The 12,012-nt window shown below is 39.6% G+C and overlaps 1 protein-coding gene and 1 long non-coding RNA gene across 8 annotated transcripts in view; one reads left to right on the forward strand and one right to left on the reverse strand.

The window, feature by feature from the left end:
• NPHP4 (nephrocystin 4) overlaps positions 1 to 12,012 on the forward strand; it is a 187,610-nt gene that overhangs the window by 101,961 nt on the left and 73,637 nt on the right. For all 7 annotated transcript variants that reach the window (XM_056795926.1, XM_056795929.1, XM_056795927.1 and 4 more), the window contains one exon: positions 491 to 629. In XM_056795926.1, coding sequence (XP_056651904.1) covers positions 491 to 629 — 139 coding nt within the window. The remainder of the gene's footprint in view (positions 1 to 490; positions 630 to 12,012) is intronic.
• Positions 2,256 to 3,855, reverse strand: LOC103099639 (uncharacterized). Its single transcript, XR_466611.2, has 2 exons — positions 3,790 to 3,855; positions 2,256 to 2,497 (listed from the first exon to the last, which is right to left on the reverse strand). It is a non-coding gene; the product is annotated as an uncharacterized LOC103099639 (long non-coding RNA).

Below are 12,012 nucleotides of genomic sequence, written 5' to 3' on the forward strand. Positions count from 1 at the left end.
ATACTGTTAGCTAAAATTTCTCACTAACTTTACTCACTTTTGGACACAGCAGGAAGTGAAAAACCTCTTAATTAGTACCACATTCTCTAGAAGCAAGTGGTTTTGATGGGGAAAAGGTAGCTATCCTGAATCAACTTGCTGTGTATATATTTGTTTGCATGTTGTTTCCTCCATTAGATTGTAAGCTCCTTGAGGGTAGAGACTATTTTTTGCCTTTTATTTTTGTATCCGTAACCCTTAGTCACAGTGCCTGTCCCTGTCATTTAGGGTGCAATACTATAACATGACACAACATATGTGATTATAATTTAAAGACATCTCTCTCCAGAAGTCCCTAATTTAAACATTCTTTCTGGGGGGGGGGGAAGGGAATACGAGAAAGGAATTGTCTTAATATTCTGTGCTGAGCAAAAGTGAATAACATTAAAGAAAGTGTACATGCCTTTTTTTCTTGGTGAGAATTTCTTATTTTCAGTATTGTTAATTTCAGGTTAAGAAAGTTGAGTTGGGCACCATCCAATTCCAGTTCTCACTCAGCTCAGATGAACATGTGGGAACTTCTCCCGAGCCCTCCAGCCACATGAAAGAGGAGCCACAACACTCCAAGAAACCTCCCACATCCCCTTCAAGTAAGTGTTTTCAGGGTGCTAACTTTCAAGTACACAGTGTGACTTCCATCTGTTCCTGGGAGAAAAAAGCACTTAATACTTATACAGAAATCACCAACTTTATAAGGTAACTGCTGTAGATTGCTTTAATTTGAACCCATTAGTTGGATTTTCACTGGCTATGTGGCTTTTTAGGTTGTAAAATTGAACAGTGATAAAGTGGGGTGTAGAGGTTTATAGCCTGTGGATCAGCCCATGAATTGGTTCATTCCCTCATTTTAAGAGATGCACAGCTGGAGCTCTCTGCAGGGGTCTCTGACAGAAACAATCCCCCCTTCTTCCTCGAAGTCCCTTCACACCAGGCTCTTGGAAATGAAGGCTTTCAAACACTGTGGATTAACCAAAAGCCACTGGTTTCCAGTAGTGCCGAATACAGGAAATCCTTGCCCTGAAGTTGGTTACCTTTTTTAAAGTACTGTACTCCCTCCTAGAAGCAGCATTGTCTGAGAGCTGGATGCCTGGGATGCTGATGCGGGTTTTTTAAAGTAGAGTCCTAAATTGCTGCAAGCCGGTGCTTCCAAACGAGTTCAAACTCCCTTCTGGGAAGGCCATGAGTATTTCCAGGGGCATGCAGTTGGCAGAGAAGCTGGCTCCTTGTATTTGTTCATTTAGTGTTTGCTTTTCTTATCACTGTTTGAATGTTGTGGTAGTGCTTTACATTCATTCATTCATTCATTCATTCAATTCATTCATAATTGAGGAGTGCCATGATCTGCACTCTGGTCAGGGCAACAGTAGTTTCCCTGGAGGGGGTATAACTGAGGTTGTGATAAGATTCTTCTAAAAGGATTTTTGTTGTTCAGTCTTTCAGTCATGTCCAAATCTTTATGACTGTGGGCCACAACACACCAGACTCTTCTAACCTCCATCTTTTCTCAAAGTCTGTCCAAACTCGTGTTCATTGCTTCCATGACACTATCCATCTCATGCTCTGCTGCTCCCTTTTCCTCTGGCCTTCAATCTTTCCCAACATCAAGTTGTTGTTTTTTCCCCCAGAGAGTCCTGTCTTCTCATTACATGGTCAAAGTATTTGTCAGCTTAAGTATTTGGCTTTTCAGTGAATAGTCCAAATTAATTTCTTTAAGTATTGACTGATTTCATCTATGATGTGCCTCTATGCAATGTCTGAAGCTAAGATGAACTCCTCACAAACTTATCTGTTCATCTTATGGAAAAGATCCCCATTTCTGAGGCATGTGTGTTGAGGCTTGTGTGTTGAGGCTTTAACTCTTGGTACCAACCATATAACTTGGGGAAGGAGTTGTCAGAAAACCTGAGATTATAGAGGTCCTACCCCACTTAGGATCCCAGACTGAAGGATGCTGAATACAGAAGTGGGCGAGAAAAATAGGAGGGTTCCAGACTGATTTATCTTTTTAGTCTCTCTACCATAATGTCTGAAGTATGAACCTAGGAAAGTCAAGTAGAAAGGACTCTCTAATAGTTATTTATTTTATTCATTATAAATATGCTTATTTTGCTTATAGAAAAAAAGTACAAAACTGGTTCCCTGAGATCAATTCCAGGACTTTACATGGCATGATATACATGAGATTTTATCCATTTCCCCATAGTTAGACAACAACATGATTGAAATAATTTATTCTGCTTTCCTGAATATGTTTGTAGATAGGACTCCAGAAAGGACTTTCTAGCAGTTATTTCCAGACTGCAGGTCTATTTGTAAAGGCATTGTTCATTTTATATTGGGAAACTTTTTTGAGGAGAGATATCTCAGTTACTTCAGTCTTATAGCCGGTAAAACTGCTCATGTCTTTGGCTGGAAACCTGGGATGCTGGCTCTCATCTTTGTGCTCACTCAAGTTTTGCTAAAAAGAATTAAACTTATTCATTAGGAAAAAAGAATAATTAATTGTATTACCACAAACCACATTATAATATCGCTTCCTTGTTCTCTGAAGATTGGGCCATTCTGCTGGTTTAAAAACATTTTTTTCTTTTTGTGAATGTTCTCATCATAATTTCACTACATAATTCAACATCATTATTCAATATGTTAGTTTATTGCAGTACCTTGTTAATGTGATAGTCCTGAAGTACACAGGACTCTTTGTACTTGAGCTGTAGCCAGAATATTCATCTACTCAAGTGGGTTATACTAGAATTCAAGTGGGTTATGCTAGAATATACCTTACAGAAGGGACTGGTAGGCAACTAGCTTCTTTAAGGGATTCATTAAAAGAAGGGATGGAAGGCAGGAAGAAAGGAAGGAATGAAGGAAGGGAGGGAAGGAAAGAGGGAGAGGAGGAAAGAAAAGAGGGAGGGAGGGAAGGAAGGAAAGAAGGAAAGGATGGAGTAAAGGGAGGGAAGAGAAGGAAAGGAGAGAGGAAGAAAGGAAGCATTTATTAAAGGCCTACTTTGTGCCAGGTACTATGCTAAGCACTTTACAAATATTATTTCATTTGATCCTCACAACAATCTGGGAGGCCATTATTATTTATTATCCCCATTTAAAAATTGACAGTGGTTAAGTGACTTGCCCATGGTCAAACAGTTAGTAAGTATCTAAAGTCATATTTGAACCAAGATCCAGGCCCAGTACTCTATCTACTAATCTACTTAGGGGCCTACGTGGTCATTGACATAGAGCTGATAAAGGTCTTAAGGCTCTTCTATCTAGACCAATATCCTCATTTTATAGATGAGGAAAGTTCCTCACAGTAACATATATAGAAAGTAGACAAGCTGGACAGGAACCCAAGACCTTGGACTCTGAATCCAATGCCCTTTCCCTTGTAGCAGACTCTCAATTCTACCACTTAGTTAGGATATGAGCATCCACAGAACTAGAGCTGGAAGAAACCTGAGATCAGCCCAGAGATGACAAACTCTGGGAGCAACTGGGAAATGTTTAACAAAATAAATAAAAATACAATACAACAGAGATCATATTAATTTGTGGTTTTCTAAGCCAGTATGGGGCCTACAGGATCCCTTTCTGTTTGAATTTGACACTACTGGTCTAGCTCAATTGTCTGATGTGAGATGATTACTCAGGTATTAAGTGGCTGAGCCAGAATTTGACTTTGGGACAAGGATTTGGGTCTGTGACCCAAGCTGAGTCTTTTAAGCACTATACCATCCTGCCCTACCCACTCACCCTTAGGACAGCGAAGAATTCATTTTCTCACTTCCCTTTCTCTACTATATTGGAAACCAAATTAGTTTAGAGCAAGAAGCATATGGAGAGTCTCTAATTGGGTGCAAAGGTATAGCTTCTATGACTTAACAATAGAAAAGAATTGAACATTGTTCTTATTTTGGGCAGATGTTGTTTACTCTACTAGGAGCATGTCTTGTTTATACTTCTTAAGTCATTAAAAATGGGGGTAGACCAGATTCTGGCATTAACTAAATTTTCATACTTTGGGCCATCCATCGAAAAATACCAAATACCCATTGATTAGATATGAATCCTGCCATCAAGAAGTTGATCAGCTTGTTGGGAAGAGAGAACATAGACTCATTAAAAAATCCTTTGTAGGGGCAGTTGGGTGACTCAGTGGATGGAGATCCAGGCCTAAAGATGGGAAGTCCTAGGTTTAAATTTGGCCTCACACACGTCCTAGCTGTGTGATCCTGGGCAAGTCACTTAACTCCCCATTGCCAAGCCCTTACTACCACTTCTCTGCCTTAGAATCAAAACACAGTATTGATTCCAAGACAGAAGGTTAAAAAAAAAAAGAAAAGAAAATGCTTTGTATATCAAATGTATGATACAGACAATAAATGCTGTGCCCACTAGAACAGAGCAGAGGTATTGTGGAAGAGGGAATATCACATTTAGGGTCCCCAGTTCACCTCATTCAAGTATCAAACATATTGTGGTAGCATGGAAAAGGAAGGGGACAGAACCTGGAGTTAGAAGAGACAGCGGTTTGAATCCTACCTCTGGTACCAGCTTTTAACCATTCATAAGTTGCTCAGCCTCTCTTGACATTCTCTTCATCTGTAAAATGGGTATAATTACATACCATATTCACTCCTTAAATATATTATGATCTTAAGCAGAGTTAATATATGTAAAGTGTTATAAAATGTCAGCTATTTACTCACAAGCTCTGTGGTTTGTGTATCTCAATCTCAATCAAAGTCTACATGCAGAAAGCCTGCTGAGATGGAAGCTTGCAATTGCTTTTGCAAAAGCAATCAAAATCTGGTTCATGGCTTCTTTTCAATGGGATTGTGTCCTGCATTAAAAGATGACCAGACCATTGACACAGAGAAGCCTTTCTTTCTGTCAGCCAAGGCAATTGACCTAGCCTGCTCAGGAAGCAGAGATGTTCCTTTCTCACTTGGAGAAGTGTGAATTTTAAAAGTCTCCATCTTGGTCTAGCACCCAAAAATTGTGCACACCCACACTACACGGGCATGTGCTAGTCAATGACAAAGCAGAAATAACTAACTGCCCACCTGGGCTGTCCTAAGCCAAGCTAGAGCCAACCATTGGATTTTGTGAGACACAGAAGAGAAGATTTAGGAAGGAGCCGTGTCTTTGAAGTGATTCTTACTACCTGGGTGTCCTTGGAAATATTTTCTTTCTCCCACTTTGAGACACTAAAATTGTTTCCTGAGGTCTCTTCTATCAGAAGTCCCAATAATGTGTGTCCTTCAAGTGCAGAAGCCAGTTTCCAATGGATAGAATCCCAGGCCTCCTTTTCTGACTCCTTGGCTCTGCCAGCAGCGGCAGTTATCTTTCATTTTTCAGGGGGCAGATCTTTTGTACACACACACTTTCTATTCTCAAGCCAAAGAGTTCTCTCTGCCCTGCTGTAGGGTCGTGTATCCTCTGGGTACCTGCAGGAGCAGACATTGAACTATTGTGCAAATATGCTGCTTCTACTTAATCGGGTTTTCAGATGCTGTTTGGGGACTCCGAGATCTGCATGGATAGAATCTGATTTCATTAGGTTTATTTAATTTGGATTTATCACGGCATTCCTGTCACGCTAATATGATCATCTTCAGCTTAGGTGCCACACATTTTAAGACATTGTCTCCTAAGACTTAATATGAGCGACTTTAAATATATCCTGGTGTTTAACTTATGATGGAAACTTTTCTCACTTCCATATTTTGCCAACTTATATGGTTCCTTTGGAAATTTTAATGATATTGTGGCTGTCACCTTAAGTAGAGTGCTTTGCCTTCCAGTAATGAATAATGCTCCATATTCCTTCTCTAAGATTACCAGGGACTGAAGCGTTCTTTTACAACTCAAGACCGATTATACATTGAACCACTAGAGGACACTCAATCCTTAGGTTTCTTAGCCAAAATCTACTTACCCACTTTTGGCTCTCCCGACTGTTCTGGTGGTGTCAGGATTTTGCTTAATCGGTTTTAATACAGAAATCTAGATGGAGTTAATTGAAAATATTTAATAGTGGTGTTTTCTAAGATTGATTGAGTTAGGTTGTTGACATAATTACAGCATTGTGTTACTGATGTTGCCTGAAACGTACCTCCATAAATGCAATGCTACTGGCATGAATCAATATGATTCAGTGAATTTCAGAGCATTCAAGGAAAAGGAAAGTTATCTGGGAAGCTTATTGTCACCTCTCAGAACATCTATACCAGAGACACTGTTAGTTCACAGCTTGTAAAAGAACTCTCAATTGCCTTGTTTCTGTCTGTTGGATGCCAGGGAGATTGGATAGACTAGAGCAAAGTCCTTAAAGCAAAGAGCTTGACCTTCTAATTGGTTCAGTTCAGCAAGTCCACTTTAAAACATTGATTAAACACCTACTCTGGGCAAGGCTTTGCTGTTGTTCAATGCTTTCTGATCCTATATGACCCCATGGACTTTGTTATGGTGATTATTCTGGTTTTCTTGGCAAAGATACTAGATTGGTTTACCATGTTCTTCTTCAGGGTATTCCCATTTTACAGATAAGGAACTGAGGCAAATGGAGTCAGTTGACTTGTCCAGGGTTACCCTGCTAGTAAGTGTCTGAGGCCAGATTGAAGATCAGATCTTTCTGACTCCAAGCCTGGTTATCTACTGCACCAACTACCTGCCCTTTTGGGGGATGTAGAGATGAACAACAACAAAAAAGACACAGTTATTGTCCTCAAGGAATCCACTATCTACTGCTTATTTCCTATGGTTATGGTTTCCTATGGTTTGCTAGATATTGGTCTCATCATCTTTTGTGGTGGTTGTTGTTGTTGTTTTTAAACCCTTACCTTCCATCTTGGAATCAATACTAAGTATTGGTTTCAAGATGGAAGAGCAGTAGGACCTTGGAAATTCCTGTTAAGTGACTCTATCATAAGAGAATTGGAGAGAGTAGCTCAGATTAGCCTTTAGCCTTTAGCATGGGGTTGAAAGAATGGGATGACAAGTAAGTAATAGGGTTTTTTAAAAAAAAGTATTGGTAGCCATTTGTAGAGCGGATCTACATACATAGAGCAAAAGTTCAATTTGGATTTAATGTGCAATTCATGGAATTCAGCTCAACAAATATGGTGCTGGGATAACCCCATCCTTGCTCTTGTGGGGTTTATGGACTAAATAGGTGGATACCATATGTGTCTACCAGGTAGGCTGTGATAGATAAAGACAGAAGAGAACTCTAGAAAGAAGGAAAGGTGTGCACACTCAGCTGCAAGAGTAATCAGTCAATCAGTCAACTAACAGGCATTTATTAAGTGATTCCTGTGTGCCAGGCACTGTGCTATGGGCTGGGGACACAATCCTTGCCCTCCGTGGAGCTTACATCCAATGGGGGAGATGTAATGTACATTTGTAAGTTCATATATAATACAAACGAATATAAGGTCTTTGCCCTAGGAACTGAGCAGATTGGGAGAGGCATCATGGACAAGGTGGTGATTCAGCCTAATCATGAAAGAAATCAGAGATTCTGAGAGGAAAAGGTGAGGAGAGAAGGCATTCCAAGCTTGGGACAACCAATGCAAAATCAGTAATTTGGGCCTGGACAGTGGGGATTCTCTGAATTCTTAGCTCCTGAAATGGACCTTAAGTTAATAAAACTAACAATATAAAATAACACAAATTATATAGCACTTTATGTTTTGATAAGTATTCTAATCAATCACCAAACATTTATTAAGTACCTACTTTGTGCCAGGCTTTTTGCTTCCCTGAAGATATTTTTTAAAAAAAGCACAAATGCAGCTTCTGTCTTTGAGATACATCATAATAAGAAGGACAGTATATCCATGAATCAGAAAAGACATGATCAATATAGAAAAGGTGGAAGGTAGCCTCAGAGGGGAAGGTTCTAGCAGCTGAGTCATGAAGAAGCCTGGGATTTTAAGAGATTAAGAGACGGGGAAGGAAATTTAAGACCTGGGAAGGCCTTGGCTTGCCCTGACAGCTGTACCGTCATCAGATACCAGTCACTCTTGTAGTGGCACAGACCTTTCCCATAAGCTCCTGTATGGGACCTAAGTCCTCTATCACTGAGATTTCTCAACATGGGCTTGGTCAGAGAAATCAATGCCTTTCACATTAAGAAGTCACGATGGTTCAGTTTCCCAAATTCTTTACCTTTGTGAACCCTAGGCCTTCATCCTTCATGTGGAAAATTATTAAAGCCTGGGACAGATCTATTACTTTATGGTCAGATAAGGGAATATTTCCCTTGTTCATGATTGCTTTCAATCCCAACAGTGTATCATTCAGCAAACACTTAGCCCATTCTTTCCCCTCATTCTCAGGGACAACTATTTTCGCCTCTTTTGTAACACCCACAAACTCCATCCTCTTTTGAAGTCCAAAGCCTGATCTTTCTCTGTCTTTCTGTCTTAGCTGCTGATGGTTGCTAAGCAACTGCCTCCTCCTGCTGGCCCTTCTATCTCTTCATTCAGTACTTTTTCACTTTAATAACTGATCTTTGAGTTAAGTACTGACAGGTTTGTTTCACTGGGCAGTCAGTGAAGCAAACTGTGCACTTTCTCTATTAATAACTCTCATCAGACTCTCTGCGTGCATGCTGATTATCCTTGCCTAAATCACCCCCACCAAAATGCACAGTTAAATAAAATTACTGACATTTAGTAAAAATATTCTTGGGAAAACAAGCTGGGGTTTTGTGCTCATGTACCGTACTGTCATGCTGCCTCCCACATAAGCCCTGTTGGGGTGACAGGCAGGAAGGAATCTATGCAACCATCTCCCAGCGCCATTTGCAAACCTGCGTTAGCATTCCCACCACTGGGCCCAGAAAAGATCATAATCCCCCCAACATGTTTTCTGAAACTTTTGGGGATTATTTTGCTTTCTACCTTGGGAGGACATATTTGAAGGTGATCTTTGCAGAAGCTTTTGTTGAATCCATCAATTGTATATAACAATATTTTGAGAATGCCAGGTTTTTTTTTAAAGTTTATTTTTTTTTTAATGGAAACCAAAATAATTTTACCTGCCCCTTTAGGCATGTCCTAAATATTTTCCTTATCTCTTTTTCTTATGTGAGCCTTATTCTGCTTAAAGTTCTGATTTTTAAAAAAATGTCCTTTTTGCTTTTCTTTACTGTTGTTAAGTGTTAATTGGTGGGGTTCTCCCTTACTTACCTGTCTTCTCAATAGTTTATAACTTGGAATTAAAGATACACAAAAGTAACAGAATCTCTATGTTATTTTGAGGATGACATTCATTGCCATAAAATAGCTCAGTTGCATCAGATTTTTAGATCTGGGAGAAACAGAGCTGGGAATAGAGCCCATGTCTTTGTATCATTACACAAGTTGTGGTGTTTCTTATGGCCATGCAGAAATGTCCAAACTCTAATCTTTCTGATCATCTTGAGAGGCAGGATAGCCCAGTGGATCGAGGATCAAACTTGGAGTCAGGAAGGCCTGAATTGAAATCTTACCCCAGATGCTGGGCAAATCTCTTAAATTTTCCATGCTTTGATTTCCTCCTCTGTAAAGTGAAGACACTAGAAAGGCAGCTGGTAGCACAGTGAATAGAGAGCCAGGCCTGGAGGTGGGAAGACTGAGTTCAAATCTGGCTTCAAGATACTTTCTGTCTGTGTGACCCTGGACAAGTCACTTAACCCTCATTGCCTGACCTTTACCACTTTTCTGTCTTAGAATTGATACTAAGACAGAAGGTAAGAGTTAAAAAAATAAGGATACTAGTCCCCACCTTACAGGTTTGTTGTGAGGATCAAATCAGATGTTTATGCAAAATGCTTTGCATTAAAGCACAAATGAATATGATTGAATTAAAAACAACATTATTATTTCATAAGCTATGTTCAAAGTGCTAGGGATACCAGTAGGAATGAGACAGCCTCTGCTTTCTCTCTGATTATATTGATATCAGGGTTGATGCCTTCTCTTCATCTCAATAGAGGGCCATTGAAGTCCATGAGCCCATGAGGCAGAAGCAGGGAAGAGAAGTGGGTAGGCATCTAAGGAGAAACAGAAGAAGACGCATTGTTGGGGGAATCCACCCAACCAGATGGGGTATATGGGCAGTGTTTCCTTCAAAGGATTCATCACATTGGCCCAGGAGGAATATGTCACTGGGATTTAAGAATGCACATAATTGCTGGAAGTCTAAATTTTAGTAGTAATAGAGAAATTATTGATTTTGTTTGCTGACAGTTTATATCTCTAAGAAAATTGATAGGGAGAACTCTTCAATTAACTCTGACCATCAAGGCAAAATTGGTTAGTGAAGTAAAAAGGCTAGGAGCTCTGAGGAAAAGTAACCACATCATCTTTGAGTTCATGATGACCAAGATGGGCATTCTGGAGAGTACGATATATGTCCAATATGTTAGGAAAGCAGATTTTTGAAAAATTTAGACAACTCATATGCACAATCTCAGGGCCTGAGGCTCTAAAATGGAAGACAGCTTCTGGGTGTTAGGCTGTTTGTTGGAGGAGGATGGGAGAGCCAGGTAAAGGGAAGATTCTGGCTTCAGTTTTCTGCAGAGCTCAGACAAGAGTGACAGATCATCTTGTCCAAATCCCTCAACATACACATGAGGAAACTGAGGACCGCAGAGATTAAGAAGGTAGGGATGGGCTACTCTGTATCATTGAAGCCCTTCTAGGATTCACCTTCCATCTGATCTTCTTTTATGTATTGTCTTTCCCATCAGAATGTAAGTTTCTTGAGGGCAGGTATGGTTTTTGCCTCTCTCTGTTTCCTTTGAGCTTATTTCCTGCCACAGATGAAATAATTGATTAGAATGAGTATCTACAAGAAATAGTGTGGGTTTGTGGTGGCAAAGAACTAGAAACTGAAGGGATGCTCATCAATTGGAGATTGGCTGAACAGGCTGTGGTATATGATTGTAATGGAATACTATTGTGCCATAAAAAATGACAAACAGGACAATCACAAATAAACCTGGAAAGACTTATATGAACTGATGCAAAGTGAAGTGAGCAGAACCAGGAAAATGTTGTATACAGTAACAACAATAGTGTATGATGATGAGTTGTAAATGACTTAATTTATCACAAAGGCAAGGATCTAGGGCAGCTTCAAGGGATTCATGATGAAAAAGGAAGAACAGAACAGGGTCTGAGTATGGATTGAAACATAGCAGTCTTTACTTTAGTTCCTCCACGAATTTGAAACAATATGTGTCATTTCACAATATGATGAGAATGGAAATGTGTATTATATAATAATCTATGTACAACCTATATCATATTCCCTGCCTTCTTGTGGAAAGGGGAGGAGTGGGAGGGTAGGTTGCAAAATGTCAAAAAATGAATATTTAAAAAAGTATCTATCTACTCTGGAAAAAAAATACTATGGGATGGTGGAAAGATCCCTGTAATTTAAGTCAGAAGAGATGTGGCCTCAAACATCCACCATCCTTAATCTCTGTGTGACCTTGAGTAAACCCCTAAGGCTCATTTCTCTGAGCCTTTGTTTCCTGATTTGTGTTTAATATGACCTTCCTCACAGGGTCATGGTAGGAACAAATGAAATAATATATGTAAAGCCCTTCATGAACTCTAAATGCCAGCTGTTCTAGAGGTCACCAATCCATCAAAGTGTCTATGACAGATAGATCCCAGGCACAGAACTAAGGACAGATACAAAAAAATTACTTGGACTTGAAGAAGACATATCAGAAGGGCCAAAGCCCTGAATACTTTGAGTTTTGGGAAGGATGTTGAGAACAAGTTTCTTAAAAGCTATATTTGCAGTGAAAAAAGTAAGGGACAGGTTTATAGTATGACAGTTATATTTAGTTTGTAAGTCATGGGGTTTTTAGAGATGAAAGGGTTCAACATTATTATTTTACAGATGAGAGGACCAGAGAGATGAGAGAATTTATCCAGAGTCACACAGGAGATTCGGCAGCAGAGTAGG

The sequence above is a fragment of the Monodelphis domestica genome, chromosome 4 (genome assembly GCF_027887165.1).
Source record: "Monodelphis domestica isolate mMonDom1 chromosome 4, mMonDom1.pri, whole genome shotgun sequence".
NCBI classification, from domain to species: Eukaryota; Metazoa; Chordata; class Mammalia; order Didelphimorphia; family Didelphidae; genus Monodelphis; species Monodelphis domestica.